This window comes from Eupeodes corollae, chromosome 1, assembly GCF_945859685.1.
Source record: "Eupeodes corollae chromosome 1, idEupCoro1.1, whole genome shotgun sequence".
NCBI classification, from domain to species: Eukaryota; Metazoa; Arthropoda; class Insecta; order Diptera; family Syrphidae; genus Eupeodes; species Eupeodes corollae.
Genome location: NC_079147.1, coordinates 116,481,269 through 116,502,732, shown reverse-complemented (window position 1 = coordinate 116,502,732; position 21,464 = coordinate 116,481,269). Strand labels below are relative to the sequence as shown.

Here is a 21,464-nt window from a genome sequence, read left to right as displayed (position 1 = left end):
ATGAGATAATAAAATCAAATTTGTTTATATTGAAAGAAGCCAAATACAGAAACAAAATTAAGAGAAAATTAAAAAAAAAAACTTCTGGTTTGTTTTTGATAAAATTCGAATTTTCGATTTTTGACCAAATAATTTGTATGGGAAATACTGTTACTTTTGGTCTTTAAAAAATAAAAAAAAAAATTTAACGTGAATCGTCTAAAAATCTAATTTTCCAATTTTTAAGTCAATCGACCCAACCAGTTATAGGCTTAAGGAGCCACGACAAACGGAATCAGGGGACCCACTTTTGTCGCCTGCTCTAACATCGTAATGTCATGTTTGATTAAAATTAAATGCAAAACTTGCTATATAGTTCCTATAAGTAGCAGTAATAACCATAATTGTTAAAATCTCAGCTTTGATTCGAATATTTAAAAAATAGATAAAGGTATTGAGATTCTTAATAATTTCATCTTATGCAAAATTCTGTTAACGTAAGATTATGTTTGTAAACTAAATCTTTTCCTATTTTTTTTATAAGAAATACTAAATTTCACAAAATGTTTGTTAAATGCATAAACATTTGTTTTCCACTCAAAATATCCGGAACAAAAACAAATATTGAAATCAAACTAATTTTATCATTTAGAAATATTGTTGCTTACTTTAAGTTAATGTTTTGGAAAAATTCAATCGATAGCGTTTATCACACAACACGAAAACCTATACAAACAAAACAAATAAAAAGCAATTCTATTCGTGAAAAGAGCTTTTTCAAATTAGCCGTTGGGCTTCGGCTTTAATAATATAGGTCCCTCGATCCTTGACAACATTACTCGCACATATTAATGGTTGAGAGTTGTAAGTATCTAGACCCTAGTTCTCAGCAGGCTTTTGCACCTAATTCACTATACATATGTATGTAAATACATTCAAAAAAAGAGGCTGGAATGTGACCCACACTGAATACTTCCCATTCCGTCTGTCTTTCAGTATTGCTTAAAAGGTTTGTAGTTTTTCACGTTTTGTTAAAAAAGGTGTCGGTTGAATTATTCTTAAAAATTTCAAAATTAATAACAATATTTTGCATATGATAAAATATGTTGACTTCGAAATCTATTTTTGTTAATTAGATTTTTAGTCGATAACCAATTTTTAACAATTTTAGTAGCATTTGCGGACTTTTTCTTATAGATTTTATTTTTTATGAAAAACTAAATGTTGGATTTAATAAAATAAAAAAACTAATGAATGTCAAAAACAATATTTTCTGTGACACAAAATTAGTTTGAAGCCCATTTAATTTTTGAATAGATGTTTTAGTCGAAAGTAAGCTTTGACCATGCTTTAGGACTGTTTTTTATAAAAAAAACTGTCGATTCTATTTTTATCAAAATTTAATTGATAAATTATAAGATAAAATTAGTTAAAAGATATAATCTCTAACTTTTTAAAAAATATTTAACACAAAATTCAATTTTTACCAACTTTTAGTAATGTTTTGTTTAGGTTTTTATTTTTTGTAAAAAATACTGTCAATTTGATTTTTCAAAAAAATTTAAACCAATGTTGGAAGCAATACTTTTTATAAGATACAACTTATTTGAACCCAATATTTAAAATTTTTAAAAAGATATTGGAGTCGAAAATCAATGTTCACCATCTTTTAGTAGGTAATGGTTTTCCTAGGTTTTTTTTTATAAAGAAAAAGTCAATTTGATTCATTTTAGAATTTTACTGTTTGTTGCCAACAATATTTTTTATACGATAAAATTAATTTTTAGCCAATATCTACAATTTTTGAAAAGATATTTGAGTCGAAAATCAATGTTTCCCAACTTTTAGTAGTGTTTTTAATTTTAGTTTTTATTTATTTATTTTTATAAATTTTACTAGATGTCAATAACATTATTCTTCATTGGATTGGTATTGTTCGTAAAATATTCGAGGTGGCAAACTTTTTTTCTCATTTTTTTGTATTTATAAAAAAACCTCTATATACATATACCCATACATATATTAGTTTGGTATCACGTTGCAATATATAATTTAAAATTTAATTCAAGTCTGTAGCGCAATTGGTTTGTGAGATATTTTGGGTTAACCAAAATGTTCACCTTTTTTTTAAATAGGTAAAGTAAAAAACAACCCACTAATTTTTTTTCAGAGTCCTTTCTGCGTCTATTTGCATTATAAAATCTACAACAATATTTATTTTAAGTTGATATATTTTCTGGTTCCTGAGCTATTGACGACAAAACAACTTTCCGAACGTACGGGTGTACGGCCGTACAAACGTACGCACAGACATCTCTCTAAAAATCTTATTTAGACTCTAGGGACCTTAAAACGTCGAAAAATGTCAAAATTTTCAATTCGACAAATTGTTATCTGTTTCCTCTCAGTTTTGGATATTCATCCATTCCTCTGTTACAACAACAGTATACAAGAGCGAAAGCTTTTTATAAAAACGTGTACATAAGTCTTTCTTGAAGGATCAAACGCTTTTATCACAAAAACAAGCTTTCTGTATTTCCATTTACAACTTATTTTGTGCTTTTCATAAAAGTGCTAATCCACCCCTATTACCAATACAAGCAGATACATTACAAAACACTCCACTTCAGTCTGGTTTTTTATACAATTGATATCCTTTTCCTCCAGCTTATTAAAAAATTAAAGAACATACACCAATTTCTGAACACCTGGGGTTATGTTTACTCTTAAAGAGTGTGTGTATATTCATTAAAGCCAAAACGCAATTCTGCAATTACGATTCCTTTTGTAAACTGAAAAGCTTTTAGCTCCTGTATGCCTGCAAAACATCAGATGTGGATATAAACATTAGAATTGGATGTGTCCTAACGTAATTAGGATCTATATACATATTTATTTTGCGGTTCTGCTCAAACAACCCTGGTGCTGCAAAAGTGAATTCGGAAATAATATAATAACAGAAGGTACCAACCCGATATACCTATGTATGTATATGTTGTGTGTACATATGACAACGTAAACCTACCACCGAGATTTATTTCAATGCGCTCTGTCTTCTAGGCAGTCAATTTAATCCGTTTGCATGATTTTGATTGTAAAATCGAAGTAACATTTAGCGTGTTGAATTTTCTGTTTGCCGTGTACATAAAGGTTGAATGGAATTACGTCGCGTCGTAACTTTAAGAAGTTGGAGTTATCAGATTTACAAAAACCAAACCTATGTAAATATAGACCTTCAGGGGAGAAGTACTTTCTGAATTCTCTAATTTCCTGTTATAACTTGGGCGTTACCTTGAGAAGGGTTACACAACTTATGACACGTGTCTAATATGTTTTATTTTATATATAGGTACAATATTATAGGTATTTAACTTCAAGGTCGTTGACACAATCACATGTAGGTATTCAGTAGTTGGTCCTTGAAAAGGTGCACATTATAATCTCGACAGGCAATATACCAATTCTGAACTGAAATCAATGGAATACCCAAGAACATTTGTGTTTTTTCATTTTGAGCGCCGGATACAAATTCTGGTGGAATTCCGTTTTACTGGGAAAATTTGACCTGAGAAGGCGTCCTGAGAACCTTAGAAAGGTGGTGGTGAATGTTTTATATGGTCGTCTGTACTGTTTGTTTTTAAGGATGGGTGAATAAGGGTGTCTTTTGCCTAGAGGAATGTATCTTCACATAGTACAGCCATAGCTTCTAAAAATTATGTGTGCCTGTCAATAATTCTGGTGGAATTTAATTTTATCAGTTAATATACAACTTTTATGACTGTAACTCCATCTGGATTAAGGGAGAAGAAACATTAAACGGATGTGTAGTTCAAGAAATTGCCATTGGTTATCTAATTCTCAAACCGAATGCAGGTTTACTACTTATGGTTTGAGGATTCGGTATAACATAAGAAAGGTTGTTGTTTTATTTATACATTTTTAGTGGAGACTTTATCGGTGGTGACATTAAGTTATTTTATGGGAAAACCTTTTGGCAAATGGTAAGTTGCTTTCCACACCACCTAGAAGTCAGTGCGTGCGCGGTCAAATGGTAAATGATAGATTTTCTTTTGATTTGATGTTCATGGAAATGAAATAAGAGAAAAGTAAACGGGTAAGAGAATAATATTTTCTATGTTTTTGTTTCTAAGCCAGGTGGTAAATTTACCAAAAAAATAATTCTATGTAATTTGTTATTAAAGAGAGTATAGTCGTAGGAAAACAACAACAACTAACTAAAAATAGTGTTTTGCTATGATTAAAATGTTACTGAATTACAATCGTAGTTGGTAAATCAAGAGAAAAATTATAAGTGATAAATAAAACCCATACGAAGAGAATAAATATATATAGAATTTTTATTGTTTTAACTGTAGAAGTAAAAGTGGGTTGTTTAGGTACTTTAATAAAAACAAAATTGAAATTTCCAAATCCAGATATTTGGCTATAATTGTTTCTACTTAAAGTTATGAGGCTAGTCCTACAATACCGAGTCAGTAAGATGATAAGCTATTGGGCTTGGTGATAAGTGATAAGCTATGGGGGTGGGTGAAACTCAGAGAGACTCTCGTTACTTTAAATACATTTAAATATGTATCTTCTTGTATATGTATATATGCAAAAGTTAAAATGATGAAATAGTTACTTTAACTTTGAGCAATTTACTAAATTCATATTTCTTCTGTCAATTCATCTTACAAGAGCGGTGGATGGAATGGTCCAGTTCAGTGTTTTCTTTGTTTATTTTTACGAACTGTCAATGTTTAGACATGTTCGGATGCCAGCTTCTTAATAAAAGAAAAGAAAAGTTTAAAGTTAAGAAGTCACTAGTAAATTGCTACTTAGTGAAAATGTCAAGCACTTAACATGTTTAAAATTACGGGCAAAACTTCTTTATAAGAAAATATTGGTGCGAAGTAAATACCTCTTACTGCTAACAAGATGTTATACTCGAACAGCAATTTTTATTAGGACTTTTTTGTAGGTTTTAATGTTTTAAATTTTGCAAAACTTGCAATCGTGATTCTTCTATGCATAGCAAAATTTTGAATGTTATATCATTGTTTGTTCGTAAAATATTTTAGATGACAAATATTTTTAACAGAGATAAAAAATAAGTTGCTTGAAAAAATATTTTTTTGTTGTTGTCAAGTTGGTAGTAAATGCAGTTCGTTTACGATTTTTAGTTAAATGTTTTTAATTAGCCGAACTGCCGTACCTGGGCGAAACGTATTGAAACCTTGAAACGAGAAATGTAAAAATGTTCGATTCGACAAATCAGACATATTGTACTACAACTCCTAAAATAAGGATAATTCGATAATAATTAAACTTCGCTGATTAAAACACTAAAATAGTGCTTTTCTTGGACAAATATTACTTTTTATTTTTTTTATTTCTCAAGAACTAACATAAAGAGTTTCGGTTTCAAAAGTATAGAGCTGCAATTCGACATCTGTCAAACTAAGTTGTCAAACCAATTTTTTGTCTCAGTTGAAAGTCTAACATTTCCGCAAATGGATAGCTTAGCTATTGCTAAGCTAAGTTAAAACCTACTACAAAAATGGTGATTCTGCATAAGCCATCTTATCGTGCTTTTAGAGAAGATTATGGTTTACATAAACGTCCAACTGAGCAAGAAATTTGAAGAGACTGTATTGGTTACAGATATAATCGTAAAATAGACCTGTGCATCATCGTCTAGCTCGTACCACTGAAATATCGCTGCTGTAAGTGAAAGTGTTGCCGCAGACCCAAATGTGTCGATTCCTCGTCGTTCTCAGGAATAAGTACTGTCTTCTTTTGCATTTGGATCACCTGCACCTACATATAAAGTCCAGCTCACGCAACAACTGAAGGCAGCTGATCATTCACATCGTCGTAGATACGTCGAATGGCTGCTTGAACGTTGAACAACAGACGGTGGACGGCGATTTTTCGAACAAAATTCTTCAGCGACGAAGCATCTTTCTCACTCAGTATTTTAATAAACAAAATTGACGTATTTGGTGTTCTGTGAATCCTCAAATAATTGAAGAGGGACCATTAAATCCACAAAATGTCATTGTTTTGTGCGTTCTTTGGTCCAGAGGTGTGATTGGACCTTACTTATTCAAAAAACGACCGCGTTTTTTTAATTTTATTGTCAATTCGCCGCTTTACGGTCATATAACAACCAACTTTTTTTTTGCCTTATATTGAAGAATACGACTTAGAGAATATGGGGTTTCAAGAAATATGAATGAACTTGCAAATGTGCCAAGACTTTTTTGGGTATTTTAAGCAATAAGGGATATGCAACAAAATATTAACTGTGCATATTTACCCATATTAATACAATAACATTGAAAAAAAAAAACAAATACTTATGGTGTGCTTTTTTCTAATTTGTCAGATTTAATTTGTTTATCGCTTTACTTTTCTTGTACTATGGTATTAAAGTCTGAAGAAAAGAATTGGTTACAAAATTGTGGTAATTGTACTTGTGTTAACAGACAATCAATAAATCTTCAACACATTTCATACAAAACCGAATATTAATGCCGGTCATATGGGCACGATTGTCAAACCAGAGGTCTTGTGTTGAATCCCTGCTGTGCCACGTAATGTTTATCCGTTTTTTATATAAAACGTAGGTTCACTGTTAAAGAAAAGACAACAAATTAAAAAAAAAAAAACTATAGGAACAAATTCCACTTTTTTACTAGTATTGATATTTTTTCAGATATCCCTTTAATCTTATTACTTCCTTTCGAGTTTTCATGGATGCAACAAGTTACTCATTTTGTGAACTACTTATATTATTTTATTCGTGTACTAAAACGTCTTTTAATTGGACTTCATTTCGAATATCGTTAGTGCATATTTTTTTCAGATTGGTTTTTAATTCCTAAATATTGCAATGACTAGAAAAGACAGAGTGTGGTAAGAAATTCCACATTCGCGCAGTACGGCTACAAAATTAATCTCTATATTTAACAATGCGGCCGAAGTTGGAATCGAGAGTATACTGATGAGCATTATTATATTATAATGAACTTATGATTATATTATCACCTATTAATTTAAATTATCTACGTTCACTACAATCCAAGAGGCGTAAGTAAGTTGCAGAAGAACCAGCCCAGAAATGGGAGTCATACTCAATTTGGACGTATATTAAGTCTTGTAGATAACGGCCAGATCAGAAGGAGTGAAACATTTCTTGCATCTCCTAAGGAAACCCAAACACATTGCGGAATTGTTGGAAACAACGCGTATGGGATCGTTCCACAAAAGGTGGTTGATGACACACATAACGAGAATATCGAGATTTTTAGTCCCATTGATGCAAGTGCCATCCATGGATGATGGCAAGGGGGTATATCTCGCTTTAACGATACAAGACAGCATTGCATTTTCGAAGCATTGTACAATGCTGTTTAGGTCAGAATTTAATGAGCTTATCATATTTTGTAGTTGCAGTTCCACATCCGAAGAAGAGGGATGTGAGTCTGAAAACGAATTTGAAATACTAAGAGGTGTGGAGATATAACAGACCCTTGGGGCACACTAACATGTATTTTGTGATTTTTAGACTTGAATCCATCCAATTGAACAATCCGAAAGGTAATTAATAACCCAATGAAGTGCTTGCAATTGCAACCATAGTCTTATTATTAATGCGGGAAGATTATTTAAATCACAATTAAGTAAGGCATTTTGATTTCTAGCATACACTCTATATATACATAGGTTAGGTCTCATGGTGTGGAACAAAGACCACTTAGTTTTAATATGTTTAATTTATTCGTTGTTCTATTTTTTTCATTTCAATTTAACGTACATAATTTTATAGAAATTAAATGGTCTTGGTATTGGTTCATTGTGTCCCTTTTTTAGCAACCATACCCTGTTTTAACGTAATAGCTTCTGAGTAATCAGATATTCTTCGAAAATTAAAAATTGAAATCCTTTGTTTTAAATCATCTAAAATCACAAGATTTAATGTTGCAAATCATCAAAATGATAAGTAAACAAATAATATATTTATTTCTACTTTTTATTTAATTATATTTTATTTTTATGAAATATCCTGCAGACTGCAAATTTGCCATGTCCGTATTTTAAACCAAAGTATTGTTAAACTTTTTTTGCTAAATAAAGAAAAATCTATCTATCCATCTCTCTACGTAATTCTATATATAATGAATATAATTTACGCACTCAAACATATACAATAATTAGTTCAGCTAATTAGTTGTAAAGGAATTTCTTAGGACAACAGGAATATCGCGACAATAACCAAATACGATTTGCTTCCCTTATGATCTTGCTCTTGTTTAAATGTCAGTCACATTTGTCTACCAACGCAACGCCCGCCCTCCGCCACACAACAGACAGGAACACATTTCATCGGCTTCTCACATTTATTTTAATATATGACGGAACATGCGTACATGTGTGTGTGTGTATTTATATGAGAGATACAAAATGATTTAACTTCTTAGGAAATGCCGCCGACGAATACGACGTCGTCGTAGCATCCCGCAACCGAAAGATTGCTCCAGATGCTTTGCCTTATGCTTGGTGAATTTATTGCTTGATATGTTAACCATGTAAGCTGACAAGGGACAGGCAATAGGTCGTCTTTAGAACAAATATTCCTCCAACCACCACGAAAAGTGACAGAAGAAGGTGTTCGAAAAGTCATCTCCGTCTAATTAGATCATTTGTCTTCTTGGTAATTGTAGGATCCAGAATAATTTGAGCATGGGATTCTTGGGAAGTGTGCGGGTGGAGAGACTTGCTTGGGATATGAGTGACACTTCTTATTAACTAAGTTATTTGTCATTTGCCTTAGTGAAAAGAGGAGAGTGCTTCCTTTAAGCATATTGCACTCAACAGATCTCTACTAATTAGATTTTCGGTTACTTTAGTACTGGTTAATTGTCGCATGTGCTCGGTCTCGGATGTACTAGGTGAAGATGCCATTTTTTGGTTTCTTTACACACACGGTTAAAAATTCTGGCGTTAATTTTAATATTTTTAGGGTTGTATATATGACAACGCTGAAAAGATATTAGAATTAAATATGTTTCATATATTAAAATTGAAAAATTAATAAATGGTTTATTGAAATTAAATAATTTTTCTTATTACATACTATGTCCATAGTATTAAATTTTAGCATTTATTAAGATTAACTTCGAAGCCAAAAGTATTGATGTACCTATTGTAGTATTGGTGCACCTATTACTTAAAATATAAATTGAAACTAATAATCTTTCTACATTTTTGTATAGCATTTCGCTTTAAATTGCTTTTAATGTTTTAAGAAATGTGGAAACTTATTTTAAAATAAAATTGTGCTCTTATTTTGTAATTTTATCAGCCTTATTAATAAAAACAATCTTGTTCCACAGGCGCTTTAAACAGTTTGATAAGAGTAAAGACATACATTTAGATAACCCTAAACAAAAGAAAAATGTTTGTCTCGTAATATAGTGAATTCGCGTTTCTAAAGAATCAATTCTTTAGTAGCTACGTTCTCCAAGTCTTGGTAATGATTTTTATTCCTAAATGCTCTCAGTTTGATTTCAAATCGAGCGCAGGAGTTGTTTAACTAAATAAGTTTAATTGTTTCGTACGTGCAAGTTATCCACTTTTATACACATAGATCAAAAGCAAATAATATTAAGTCTCTCATTCCGTATTCCCAATCTTTTGGTGATTAAAGAAGTTTTGTCTTGGTTTAAAGAAAAATCGATACAAAAAAAATAAGATCCAAATTTTCTCAGATAGTCAGGCCGCAATCAAATCTATGGAATCTGTCTCTACAAACTCGATAACAGTCCATCACCGTCGATCATCTCTAATGAAGATGGCACAACTGTTAAATATTCACCTTTACTGGATGCGGGCCATATGCAAAAAAATGTGTAATTCGGGGTTGTTATCCCCATTTAAGAGACCCACAGTAGCTCTTCGGATTCTTTCTTGTATATGCATTACGATTCCAATGTATTTTTTTTTGTCTAAAATAAGACCCAAATACTTAGCCTCGTCTAAAAACGTTAATTGGATACCTTTAATTGAAGAGGTTTAACATATGGAATTTAGTATTTGCTCGAAAATAGGACTAGTTCAGTTTTGTGTCATGACATCCAGTCCACACCGATTAGCCCAAAGTATTAGTTTTTCTAACGCATTTTATAAGAGTTCTTTAAGTGTGTTAAGACGCTTTACTGAGGCCAAGCATAGGCAATCACTCTGACATCCAGTCAACACCGATTAGCCCAAAGTATTAGTTTTTCTAAGGCATTTTGTAAGAGTTCTTTAAGTGTTTTAAGACGCTTTACTGAGACCGCTGCGCTGTAGCAACGTCATCTGCATAGGCAATCACTCTGAAACCCTCCGCATCTAGACCGGTTAGGATATCATTTACTACTAGGTTACAGAGCACCTTGCGGTGTTACCCAGTTTTGAGTTATTCATTCTGCTAATAATAATTCTATTAATTAACTCTCCAAGCGAACCCTTTACGTACCAAAAAAACAGAATGTCTGTTGGCATATTTACGTTTTTAAATACGATCGTTTAAAAAAGTAATAAGGTGTTGTATTGGTCAAGTGAGCATTGCTCGTTTACCTTCGAATCTTTTTCAAGAGTAACGATTCGCACGTAACGGCGCGTCAACAGTTTTATTCACATTCTGGTATACGACAAACAAGTGATGGGCCAAATGTGAGAATTTACTTTGGTTATGAACACTCCACGGCCAGGAGCCAGTCGATCTTCAAGGACTCCCGAAAACATTGAAGTGGTTGAAAAGAATTTACGTACAAATAAACGACTTTCGATACAGAAAGTGCATTCTCACTGGGATTTCCAAGAGCGATTATTCATGAATTTTTTTTGAAAAAAATCCCATTTTTTGGAGTGACGAGACTCATTTTCATAGAAAACCCATGACCCGCGACCGAAACACTAAATAAATTGCATGGCCCCCAGAATACTTGGGCCAGGCTAAAAATGTCAATAGTGACAACTAACCACGTGTTATAACGGATTTATTGTTGCCAAACCTAAATATAACCAACCTCATCCATAGTTTTCAACGCACACTTGGTTGCAACAGGATGGTGTGACCGCACGCACGGGTAGAGGTTTGAAGAATTTGCTTCGGGAATCTTTCCATCAAAAACTGAGATCGCCCGACTTAACCCCAATGGATTTTTTTATTAGGCTACCTAAAAGAAAGAGCTTACAACAACAATCCTCGAAAGAAAACATTCGTCGAAAAGTCAGCGCAATTGAATCAAGTTTACTGCAGCGTGTGGCATTAACACGAGGCTCCGTTTTGAACAGAAAAATTGAAATCCATTCGTCGAAAAGTCAGCGCAATTGAATTAAGTTTACTGCAGCGTGTGGCATGTACCACGAGGCTCCGTTTTGAACAGAAAAATTGAAATCCGCGTTATTAGTCTATCGTTTAAAATACATTTATCAAATAGAATTTTTTTAATTTAATGTTGAAAATATAAATCTGCCGCCAGATACCTTGTACCTATGCATGTACAAGTTCAGTACATTATGTGCTGTAGTGCTGTACGTGTGCAATAGGGACTAAAAGTCAGAACTATCCACTAAATCCATTTTCCGCTAGGTTATATTGTTGAAATGGTAATGGGAGGATGAATAATTTGATTAAGTAAATTTTGGATTTTGAAAAGAGATTAACTTTTTGGTTTTAAAAAATCGGTATGATAAATAGAATTTAACATAAATTTACTGTCCTTCTATGAAAAACAAATTGTTATAAGAACTGTCGCTTCTGTGATTAATTCACAAATCGTAAATCATTTAAAAAAAACCATAACTCCAAATTAATCTGTCAATGAAATGAGACAAACTTCTAAACGGCACCCTCTTTCTTTGTGTTATTTATTAAAAATAAACAAAAGATCCACATTCAAGCTCATATTATGGGGAGTAATTTATTAATGAATCATATTTTGATGTTTTTTTGTATCTGTGGATTGAATATTTGTCAGTTCATTTTTAAGATTTATGTATTGTGGACCCAAATTTGTATATATAATAAGCATTTGTCACTTTGATTTCTTTTTCTTTAGAGACTAAAAAAATTAAAAAATATGGAATTAAGGATAAATTTAGAAAATTGTTTGTCATTTTCTTGGATTAAAATTGATTCCTCGTCAAACATGTGCTTGAATAAGGTCAACTTTTCATTTCTCAAACTAATATTCGATTTTGAAAATGAATGTAGAAGAACAAAGGTGTGGAATGTGAGAATTTGAGATTGAGACTTCGCCCAATAACAAAACAAAATATAATTCTTTCATGTTCCACATCTGGTACAGGTCAATTGCTTCTGAAATAGGTATTTTGTTTAACCTAATAGATTATCTGCGGTTCGTTTGTTCAACCAAACAGAAACAAAAAAAGGTTGTTACAAACACACCCCTGGGTATAAATGCGAGGAGTGTGCCATACTTGAGTTGTTTTCAAGGGCTAACCGCTAACGGTACTTTAAAATTGAATAATAAAAGTTAAGTAAAAAAAGCAAATATTTTTGAAATACATACATCTAGTCATCAAGCAAAGGAGATCAATTTCGAGACCAAGTATTCCGAAAAGATGTCTATATATAAATCGGTTTTCTCAAGAACAAGGTTGAGAACATTCTAGTCGGACAGAGTTTTTCAATATAATTTTGTTTTATTCCTTTGGTTAGTTTATTGGATTTCAAATCTAAATACTCTCGTAGTATAAGAAACTATAGTTTTAATCACTTTACATGTTTGTGACTTACTCTCCACCATTCCTGTGTGCAAGTAATATTTTCAGGGATCAAGGGGACCTTCATTTTTAAGTCGAATCCGCACGTCTAGTTTGAGAAAGTACTTTTCTTGGCATAAATTGCTCTTGGAGGATTTGTCAATTCATCGCAAGAGGCAGTACCCGTGAAAAAAAGACTTTAATTCGCACAGACAGGGATCGAACCCAAGACTTCTGGCATGACAGTCCTACGCACTTTTTTTAAATTAATTTCTATTACTTCAATCTTAAACACTAACTTTCAACTAACTTACTGGTACCGTATGGACACTCTAAGTTAAACTTTATCTCTTAATACTAATGCCCTTCGGCCCTAAGATCTATTTTACTTCAATTAAATTTTATTTATTTTTGTACTTATTATAAAATTTGAAGAAAAAAAAACTAATATCAATATCCTTTTTTATTTTTACTTAAAAACTACTTAAAATTAGGTCCTTAAATAAATTTTCTTTAATTTTTTTTTGTAATTATTATTTTTTTGTGCCACCATGCCTTTTCTACTTAAAACTAAACACAAAAACTATATGACAAGTATGGAAGCCGGCTGAGGCTTAAAACCCCATCCCGACTACTCACTTTAAGTGCCTATTGGAGCCACAAAAACTAGATCTCCTGATTCAACCTCTTCAACCTATCAATTCGGTCCCGTCCTGACACTGCCCTACTGAACCGAAGGAGCTCTGCTCCGCCTTGTGCCATGACATTCCCATTGTACAGAAGTTGCCTATCCACGGTTCGTCCGTCGTCTGACGTGGTAGATTAGCGTAACTGCCAATCTATCCTGTATCAGACCAATCTATCTAAAAAGAAGAATGCCTTTAGTGGAATGAAGCCGCTCAAGCGTGCACTCTCTTAATACTCGTCGCTCAGATAAAACGCCTCAAAATTAAATTTTTGGTCGAAGACATAGCCCTTGCAATGTGACCTCGAACGAGTTTAATCACGAAATTGTCAATTCTGTTGATTCGAGCCCCTTTGTATAGGACCTCGTTGGAATAGTAATGCACGTAAGAAATTTCGTCTGTTCGATATAAGCCGGAACAGTTGTTTTTTTTTTTTTTTTTTAAAAACTGTGAAATAACAAAACAAACCGAAACAACTTTCCAAAATAGTAAAATCGAAAAAACGGGGGCTAACTTCACGCACTTACTACAAACCCCCTTTTACAAAAAATTAAAGTAAACTAAATTTTTGGAATTTTTTTCTTTCCACAACTTATTTTAAACAAAAAATCTACAATTAATTGCATCGTAACATTTTCGAATATCCTTGTTTTATGCTTGGACTCACGATCTCAAGTTAACTTTACATACCCCGTTTAAAAAAAAAATAAAGTAAAAAAATGTTGGAGTTTTTTTCCTTCCACAACTAATTTACAACAAAAAAGTTACAATTAACTGCATATACTCAGTTTTTAAAATTTCGAAAAATGTAGTGCTACTTGACAGTCGTCTTACAATTGTACGTCTATAATTAAAAATAATGCTCTTGAACTTGACTTTACAACGCTGTATTTCACAATTATGGGCACCAGAAGCACAATAAGGTTACATTCATTTAATTTACTTACGGCCAATTTCTTGACGAAGTTCTAAAATAAAATAAAAAACTCTGTGTAGTAACTCTCGAGCATTTCTTCAAATCTAAGCATGTCTTTAGAACTCGGTTTAAAATCATATTTGAGTACTAGGCATTTTAGATCTCTCTTAAATCGATATTTTTTGATATTTTTGTAACACCTCCCTAGATAGACTCCGAATTCTAAAATTCTACGAACAAAATGTATTTTAGGGTTTGGTTTTGATGTTTTCACTTTATTCGAAATGAAAATTTTGTTTTCGTGTTTTTTGTTTGAGATTAGTATTTTAAAAAATAATAAATAAATTAAATATACACATATTCGCGTTGCACTGGATATTTTTACTTGAATAAAGATCAAAAGAAATTGGTTTCGAGTCGTGCAATTTATAAAATATCATTTAAAGCATGCAATTTAAAGGATACATAACATAACATAATGTCAAAACGGGTGTCTAATCTTTTAGAAACATATTTGTCTATACTTTTATCTGGTTATGTTGTCGATGGTAATATTGATTATTTTAGATTGGATGTTATTTTTCCACACAATTGTAATATCTATTATGTTTCTATTTGCATAGTAGAGTAAAAAGTTTAATGGGTTTCAATGCCTATTTAAATTATACACTTTATGAAACTGTCAACGTCCACAACATTTAACGTTGTGCAGCTACTATTTATGACTTCTTGCAAAACCATCCATGTTTATGTATATATGTATGTTTAAAACATATTTTATTAACCCTAGAAAGATAACCTACGTTGAATTGACGTATAAATATCATGTGTATCACTTAATATGGTTTCTGAAATATGGTTATCTTTCTGGGTTAATATACCTAAAATGTCCTTATATTCTGAAAAATAATCGAAAACTGGAATGAATCTTAAACTTAAGTCTTTGGAAGAGTTAAATACATTACTGAACCGAGTTCTAATATCCTAGCCCCCAAATTTGAGGGTCCAATAAATCGAAGTTTTATCTCAAATTGAGTTCTTAATCAAAGTTCTAACACTTGAGAACATAAAGATGAAGAAATGAGTTAGACCTCAATGGGGTTGTAATTTATCAATAAATCGAGTTTTAGAAACTACAACTTTGTCAGAAAATTTGCCTTTAATCTACTACAAAAAATTATAATGTAAATATTTCTAAGGGAATTATTCACTTACCATGATATTATTTCCTATTTTTGACCATTGTTATAAAAGTTTCTTTATAAGTGATTAACACTGACTTATTCATAAAAAACTGTTGCAATTATTTTACTTAATGGTTTACGGTTTATATCCATAAAAAAAAAAAAAAAATTAGGACTTAATTTTTCAACGACACATAATATATCAATTGTGGGCAATAAATAGACCACAGTGCCCATTCTTCTTTATAACTCCCCATATTCTTAGATCAAATTACTTTACACTACAGACTTGTTACTTATGTTTCATGTATACAGCAGAACTTATGGCTCATTTTTAACATTTTTGTTTTGGAGTTTTGATCTAAGGCTTTTCATTTTATTCTTAAAAAAAAACACTCTTCAATACAAAGCCACACATTCTTTAGTTAATGTCCACCTATAATAAAGAAAATGCTACTTTTAATATAAATAACTAATTTGCTTTGCAATTAATTTTTGAACGCTTAATTAAACATAGAATGCCTAGCTTTCAAATATATAAATATTAAATATAAATCATCTCGTTATTTTGCACTAATTACTTTTCAGAAAGACGCCTGCTCCTGCCTGCTCATCTCTCATATTATCTATTTTTGTTTGGCAAAAGTTCAAAAAATCCTACACCGCCCCACAATACAAAAAATCACAATTTAGCCATTTGCTATACACCCACTTTTAATTATTAGTAAGCTGTCCAAAAAATCGCTGCTAATAAGTCAGCCTCCATAAAATATTTCAGGCAGGTTTCGTCATTTGCGCCCTTCGCCGTACAATAATAATTTCGTATTCTGTATACCAAGTTAAAGTGGCGCGGTCATTAAAATGCCACATGGACGCAAAAATCTACGCATTTTAGCGCGTAATTAACAAATTTATAAACGAACGAATAGGATTGCCGCATAATATATTAGTTATTGATACTGGGCCAGGAAAGCTGCACAAAATGCGGGCGCTTTGATATATGCAATTGCTAGGCAGGATTGAGAAACGAGATGTTGGACCAGAAAGTGACAGACCAAGCATAAATAAGACAAAATCAGGCAATTTATCTCCACTCATCCATTTAATTCAAAATGGTATTTTCCCTGATTGCCACAGAGCATTAATAAAAAATTAATTTTGACGAATGTGGCAGGCTGCAAGTCTACGAACTGTGTGCCTCTCAAATGTCAAACACTTTGCTGTGCGTTTCGCTCTAGACTTTAACTCCTACCAACAGCAATTTTACTTTGTGGGCGATGATAGCTATAGCATCTGGATTCTGGAGCTGGTTTGGTTAATATTCCATATATTTATATGCATAAGAGGGAAAGGGTAGCCCCAACATCAATAGCGAGCTCATGCTCCTCATTTTCATGGAGGAACTCAGACTATGGAAATGCTTACAATCCAGCCATCCGAATATTGGAAGCGGAGGGCAAAACGCTCGCTGTGAGTTCATCTTTTATGATCCATGAAATTAATTTATGAAACATTTTAAATGTGTTCTCGCTGTTGATATTCGTCGGTTGCGTTTTGTGTTGGGAAAGTGTCATATTCAATGTTATATCCAATGGAGTGACTGCAGAGTAGCGATGAGTTGTTGTCGTCGACGACACTATTTGGATATTTTGATGTGGTGCGAAAGTGGCTTCAAATTGCTTCTTCGAAATGGGACAGAATTTATAAGGCATTCAACTACCACCCTTTTGAAATAGTTTATTTATTTGTGAATGTGTATCTATATACCTTTGACTGATAAAACAATTAAGGAACTCTCTGTCAACAAATTTGTTTTTGTATTAATTAAAGTTTTCATTTATTTGTGTTTATGACCGGAAATAAAGAAAAGATTCTACACGTTAGATGTATGTATGTATTTCCGGAAGTACTTAAATATTTCCCATTAAATCCCAAAGGTTAGTAAGGATTAGCTCAATAATTGGTACGTGCATGCAATAAATCCTCGTCTTTAACGAGCGACCAAGTCTTACTTTCATCTAAGCACGACCAAATCTTGCCTTTAATCGTTGGCTTCTGAGAATTCAAAAAATTCGAAAATCAAGAATACGTATACTATACGTATGCTTTCAATGCACATAGCCCACAAATTTACATACTCGTGATGTTTTAAAAGTTCTTTGAATAGACTTCGAATTAGTGTGACAAATTTGGTTGACGAAACAAAACAAATTTTTAAATGTAAAAACTGACTCATAGATTAAATTTGTAGATGTAAACGTTCTCAAAAATTATGGCCCTTATTGCGAGTGTCGTTTTTCTATCGATAAACGACTTTTATCGATAGTCGAACATCAAAAATACATTTTGGTATTGCGAAACTCTATTGTGACTGAAAATTTTCGTCTAGGCTTTCGATCGTTATCGTCTGCATTTTTCTGTCGCGACAACGCGTATAATTTTTTGGACAAAAATGTAATGTTTTTTTAATTTGTTGACTTTATTTTCAAAATAATATTGTTTTAATCACAGGGCAAAAGTTGTGAGCAGTAAAAAACAATTAGAAAAGCTGGTTTCATTAATGGAAGCGAATCCGGACATCGCTAAAGGAATTTGCGGAAAAGCCCTAGCAAAAAAAGGTGGGAAAAATTTACTGCAGAGCTAAACAGTCTTGGGCCTCCTATGCGCACCTGTGATAAATGGATTAAGGTAGTTTTTGCATAATTTCTAAACCAAACAAATATTAAAACTTTTTGCGATAGGTTTGGGCAGATCTAAAATTTAAAATAAAAAAAAAGAACTGAAAATAAGACCGAGATCCAGGCGACTGGTGGTGGGCCCAACCGTTTGCACCAGTTCAGTAACTTGGAGGAAAGTGTATTGGGATTACTTTTTATGTCTCCATTGATCCCCCTGGCCTGGAGATTGGACTAGAAATTCCAGACAGCCTAAAGAATAATGAGAATGACATTAATAAGGACAATATGGAAGTCGAAGAAGACCCAGATATGATTCATATTGATTTGTCAGAAAATTTTTCATCGGAGAATTCAACTCGCTTTAGACGTTCTGAGAAAAAAAGAACAAAAAAAAACAAACGAAGACGAAAGAATTGCACTTTTGATGAAGCAAACAGATGCTCAAGAAGGTTTTCATAAGGAAGTCAAAGCTGCAATAAAAGATCTGAAAAGGAAAATTAGAAGCTTCGAAGAGTATTCCAAGAAGATTTATTATCAAAAAAAAGATAAACATAAGGAACTACTGGCTATCAAGAGGGAAAAACTCCAACTTTATAAAGACGAATTGAATTGCAAACAAAAAAATAGGGCAGCGAAGCTAAAACTGTTGCAACAAAAATTGGAACTAAAAAAATCTGAAATCGATTTGAAGTTGTCAAAGATTTAAATCCTCTTTTTTTTTGGTATGATTTTTGATTAGTAAGTGTTCCTTTTCTGTTGAACTGAAGTATTTTTTTTTTTGTTGAATTAAGTATTTTGTTTTTTGTTGAACTTTATAGTATTTATGTTTCTTTCTGTGTTATTTTTGTTCCTGTTTAAATTCGTGTTCCTAATAAAAAGAGTTTTAATTACAAAAAAGCTTCTGTTTTTTTTATTTAAGTTTCAAACATTGACAATGCAATTTGGTTTCGTATTGAAACATCTTCCTCGTTTCGAAAGTTTTCAATCATGTTTTCCAAGTTTGCCGAATCGTCACCTTCAGGTTCTTCTATGAAGTCTTCCAATATAGGAGTATTATGGAAAAGACAAATATTATGCAAAGCTGCACACACGTTCGTAATCTGTCTTGCTTTCTTTGGAGAATAATGCAACTGTCTTGCCGTCAGCAAACATCTGAATCTATTTTTCAGCACACCAATTGTACGTTCTATTATGTTTCTTCCCTGTGCATGTTTTTTGTTAAATGCGCTTTCTAATGAACCTGACTCAGTATTTCGAAATGGGGTCATTAAATATGGCTTCAAAGGATATCCTGCGTCACCTTAAAGATTAATATGTACGTATATCAATTATGTAAAATTACTTATTTATAACAAATGTTACCAAGCAGCCAAGTGTTTGTTTGCCCTCTTTGATGTTCTCTTTCTAAAAGTGTCCTCAAACTGGACATGTTAAAAACGTTTGAATCGTGTGTTGACCCAGGATGTTTTGCATTTATGAATCGTATTTTCATTGCATCGTCACAAACCTGAAATGAAATCTTTGAATTGATGTTAGGAAAAAGTAATTTTTCTTTTACGATCATCGCATTTATGCTATAAAATCCTTTGCGGTTGTAGTACGCATGCTGTAACTCCTTTTTTGGAGATGCAATTTTGATATGCGTACCATCAACGCAACCTATTACACCTGGTATATGGCTTCTTTCGAAAAAGTATAATTTGGCACTTTTTTCTACTTCAGAGTAATTAAATTTTATCCATTTTCGACAAATTTGATTTTCCATGACATTAAGTACTTCCTTAAGTACAAGGGACACAGTGGACTGTGCAAGGCCGAGACAGTACTCATTAACAACGCTAAATTTGGTATGATCCGTGGGCACAGAATCTTAATGTAGCTGCCAGTTTAACTACGTTCGGTATTGCCGTACATCTTTTAGTTGGCTTGAGTCGATCTTCGATGTCCGCCAACAACTGAACAATTGCTGATTTTGATAATCGGAAGTGTTTCAAAAATCTGTAAAAGATTTTAAAAGATAAGCAAAGGAAATGTATTTTAACTCATTCACCAACAAATTATTTGGAAGCTCCAGAGGATTGGAAGAATCCCTTATTAGCCTTCTATTTCTGGCAACCATAATCATGTCCTCGTTGGTTTCATCTTCGGTATCTTCAAAAAAGAACTCTGAGGATATCATTTTATATTTATTTCACTGTTTGTATTATATTTTTGTACACAATAACATTAAATTTGTATTTACATTCTATTTATTGAATTTTTTTTTCATAACACAAAAATCAAAACATTTGCCAGTGATGGTCATATGCCAAACTAAAAAATACCAATGTATACGAACAAAAATCCTTAAAATTTCCCTGCTAACTTAAAAGAACATAAAGACCCCCCAAACTAACTTGAAGCATTCGTAAAGTTTATGAATTAATTAACATTTGTAACCATACTAATTTTGGGTTGGACTCATAACCTACACATAAAATGACTTAAGATTGCAATAGTAAATGGTAAAATAGTTTAATATTAATATATGAATATTTACCTATTCAGTTTGATCCCTAAGCTAAGAAACTTCCCTACATGTATCATCACTGACACGATACCAGATGTCAAAATATAGGACTTATTTACAATAGGCACATTCGCTATTGACAGTAAGGGATATCTCTGTCTATTGAGATACACAATACCAAAAACAAAATTTATTGTTACTTTCGACTATTGTCGCATCGAAAGTTGAACGACACTCGCAATAAGGGTCTATATCTCTAAGACTTTATTTTGGTTGCCTTTTTGCAATCTCAACCATCCAAAGTTACCTATAAGACATAAATTATGCGGCGCAACAATCCGTAGCGAACCAGGGCCTAGTGACTAACAACTCTCAACCATTCCTTTGTGTGGGTCTTGTCAGGGATGGAGGCGACCTGCACTTTGTATGACGAATGGTCAATATGAAAAAGCACTTTTCATGACAAGAATCACTCTTTGAGGAGGTGTCAATTCCAATTTTTAAGGGGTTGCTCAAACCCCTGATACAATCCAACCTCCCCCATTGGTTACGGACTTGTTATCTGTGTCCCAGATTAAAACACTTTGACTATTTATGAAAAGCTTGTCAATTATTTATAGGGCACGGCAGCGGGCTGACTCATGGATTAGCTAAAGGACATACAAGGCAAAAACATCAAGCATCAGTATTTTCAGGTAATAAACACACAAACAACTTGTATTCAAACCA

The 21,464-nt window shown here is 32.5% G+C and overlaps 1 protein-coding gene across 1 annotated transcript; it reads right to left on the bottom strand.

The window, feature by feature from the left end:
* Window positions 1–19,140: 19,140 nt before the first annotated feature.
* LOC129940980 (putative nuclease HARBI1) lies at window positions 19,141–20,867 on the bottom strand. Its single transcript, XM_056049513.1, has 4 exons — window positions 20,281–20,867; window positions 19,785–20,224; window positions 19,589–19,733; window positions 19,141–19,526 (listed from the first exon to the last, which is right to left on the bottom strand). The coding sequence occupies exons 2-4, from the start codon at window positions 19,989–19,991 to the stop codon at window positions 19,141–19,143; spliced, it is 738 nt and encodes a 245-aa protein (XP_055905488.1). The 5' UTR covers window positions 19,992–20,224; window positions 20,281–20,867.
* Window positions 20,868–21,464: the final 597 nt, after the last annotated feature.